The following is a 3,225-nucleotide window of genomic DNA, read 5'->3' on the forward strand; positions in this document are numbered from 1 at the left end:
TAAAATATTTGTGCATTCTTTATTTATTCTAATTTAATTTTTGAATATTAATTTTAACATATTCAATTATTTGTTTCTTTTAGTTTTTAGGCATAAACAAAAAAAATATTATTTTTTAATACTACTTTAAATATTTGTGCATTATTTATTTATTCTAATTTAATTATAATTATTACTTTTATAATAAAAGATAAATACCTATCTTTAATTTTGGCATCAAAATTCTTATAATGAAAAGATTGATAAAAGCTGATATTAAAATTTAGGAATATGATGAACTTTACTCTTGATAATATTTACAGTTAGTTTCATAGAAATATTGTTGATTCTTTTTATATCAAATTGAAATTAATATATCAATTTATTTGCTATTGTCAAAATAACTCGTTATAGATGATTGATTAAGTAGATTTATTTTTAGTATGAAAAATAAATTTGCATATAAATTTATGATAGAATTATAAAATAATTATTATAATTACTTAATTATTTTTTATTTAGATTTTAAAAAGTGCGCGCATTCAATAAAATTAATAAAATTACAAAAATTCTAATCTAAATATTAAGTTTAAATAGTGAATTTTAAATTAATTTTTCTGTGATATCTCTCTTCATAAAACCAAATATATAAATTAATATTTGATAATTAATTAATTATTATATTTATTTGTTCTTTTTATCCATTTGTAATTAATTAATTAATTAAATTTCATAAATTGCTATTCAATATTTTTTTAAAAATAAATAAATGATGTAATAGATTAAAAGATATAATAGATTAGAAGAAGTAATTATTAATTTTTTTACTAATATCCTTTAAATTTATATAAATTAATAAAAAAAGTTTAAAAGCTCTTCACTTTTATCTCATTAGGTTCTCCATATTGATCTTTAGTATATTTAATTAAAAAATATTATTTTTATTATTATTGATATTTTTTGTATATTTAATTAATTTTCAATTGATTTAAATAAATAATTTTTATAAAAATAATTATCATCATTATTTATTTATTGATTTTTGTTAAAACTAAACTTTTTTAGCTATTTTAACATAATTTTCATTTCAATTTTTAATTAATTATTTATTATTCATTTTTTATTATTTGATATTTTTTCTTCATTTTTTGTTATTAAAACTTACACTTAATAAAAGCTATTTATTTGTTTTACATTGTAATATTTTTAATTATAAAAGTTAATTTAAAACATTATAGTTCTTTTAATTTATTTAATTTGTTTTCCTTTTTCTTTTTATTATGATTTCTTATTTCTTCATTCTTTGTTAATTTTATTAATTTTTTATTAATCTTATTATTTCATATTGATTGTTTATTTTTCTACAAATATAAAACATATATCGTTTTATTACAATTATTATTATTCTATTATATATAATTTTTATTTTTTTCAGTTGAGACCGAGAGATGAAATATATTTTTTTATTTTTTTCTGAGCTGGAGTTCACTTTTTATTATATATTATATAATGAAATATTTTTTCTTCACTTTTTCCTTTAATTAACTATTTAATGATATATTTTTTCTTCAATATTTAAAAAGTTGGATTAGTGATGAAGGTGCATCAGGCTTAGGTTCTTCTTTAGCAAATTGCATTAATCTCTCAAATTTGACACTTGACCTTCAGTAAAAACAATTTATTTGTTTTGGTTTGTGATATTTTTAATTATAAAAACTAATTAAAAACAATAATACTCTTTTTTCTTTTTCTTTTTATTGTGCTTGCTTTTTTTTTGTTCTTTCTTTGTTAATTTAGCTCATCATTTTATTTTCAACTTTTGCTTTTATTATTTATTTCTTATTATTTCATATTTTTTCTTCATTTTTTCCTTTAATTAACTATTTTATGATATATTTTTTCTTCAATATTTAAAAAGGTCTAATTAAATTGGTGATGAAGGTGCATCAGGCTTAGGTTCTGCTATAGCAAATTGCATTAATATCTCAAATTTGACATTTGACCTTAAGTAAAAACAATTTATTTGTTTTGGATTGTGATATTTTAAATTATAAAAACTAATTAAAAACAATAAAGCTCTTTTTTCTTTTTCTTTTTCTTTTTCTTTTTATTGTGCTTGCTTTTTTTTGTTCTTTCTTTGTTAATTTAGCTCATCATTTTATTTTCAACTTTTGCTTTTATTATTTATTTCTTATTATTTCATATTTTTTCTTCATTTTTTCCTTTAATTAACTATTTTATGATATATTTTTTCTTCAATATTTAAAAAGTGAAAATTAAATTGGTCATGAAGGTGCATCAGGTTTAGGTTCTGCTTTAGCAAATTGCATTAATCTCTCAAATTTGACACTTAATCTGAGGTAAAAACAGTTTATTTGTTTTGGATTGTGATATTTTTAATTATAAAAACTAATAAAAAACAATAAAGCTCTTTTTTCATTTTCTTTTTATTGACTTGCTTATTTTTTGTTGTTTCTTTGTTAATTTAGTTCATCATTTTATTTTCAACTTTTGCTTTTATTATTTATTTCTTATTATTTCATATTTTTTCTTCGTTTTTCCTTCTAATTAACTATTTAATGATATATTTTTTCTTCAATATTTAAAAAGGTCTAATTAAATTGGTGATGAAGGTGCATCAGGCTTAGGTTCTGCTATAGCAAATTGCATTAATATCTCAAATTTGACACTTGACCTTAAGTAAAAACAATTTATTTGTTTTGGATTGTGATATTTTAAATTATAAAAACTAATTAAAAACAATAAAGCTCTTTTTTCTTTTTCTTTTTCTTTTTATTGTGCTTGCTTTTTTTTTGTTCTTTTTTTGTTAATTTAGTTCATCATTTTATTTTCAACTTTTGCTTTTATTATTTATTTCTTATTATTTCATATTTTTTCTTCATTTTTTCCTTATAATTAACTATTTAATGATATATTTTTTGTTCAATATTTAAAAAGTAACAATTAAATTAGTGATGAAGGTGCATCAGGCTTAGGTTCTTCTTTAGCAAATTGCATTAATCTCTCAAATTTGACACTTGACCTTAGGTAAAAACAATTTATTTGTTTTGGTTTGTGATATTTTAAATTATAAAAACTAATTAAAAACAATAATACTCTTTTTTCTTTTTCTTTTTATTGTGCTTGCTTTTTTTTTGTTCTTTCTTTGTTAATTTAGCTCATCATTTTATTTTCAACTTTTGCTTTTATTATTTATTTCTTATTATTTCATATTTTTTCCTTTAA

The 3,225-nt window shown here is 17.8% G+C and overlaps 1 protein-coding gene across 1 annotated transcript; it reads left to right on the forward strand. All coding sequences in view use genetic code 6, as the record gives it.

Annotated features, from left to right (window-relative positions):
- Window positions 1-1,427: 1,427 nt before the first annotated feature.
- On the forward strand, window positions 1,428-3,054 carry TTHERM_001443852 (hypothetical protein; the record flags this gene model as incomplete). The annotated part of the gene is made up of 6 exons (XM_012799120.1): window positions 1,428-1,462; window positions 1,563-1,646; window positions 1,898-1,987; window positions 2,250-2,339; window positions 2,590-2,679; window positions 2,938-3,054. Coding segments are annotated over 6 exons (506 nt in total), but the record flags the coding sequence as incomplete, so codon positions are not given.
- Window positions 3,055-3,225: the final 171 nt, after the last annotated feature.

The sequence above is a fragment of the Tetrahymena thermophila genome (assembly GCF_000189635.1).
Source record: "Tetrahymena thermophila SB210 genomic scaffold scf_8254511, whole genome shotgun sequence".
Lineage (NCBI taxonomy): Eukaryota > Ciliophora > Oligohymenophorea > Hymenostomatida > Tetrahymenidae > Tetrahymena > Tetrahymena thermophila.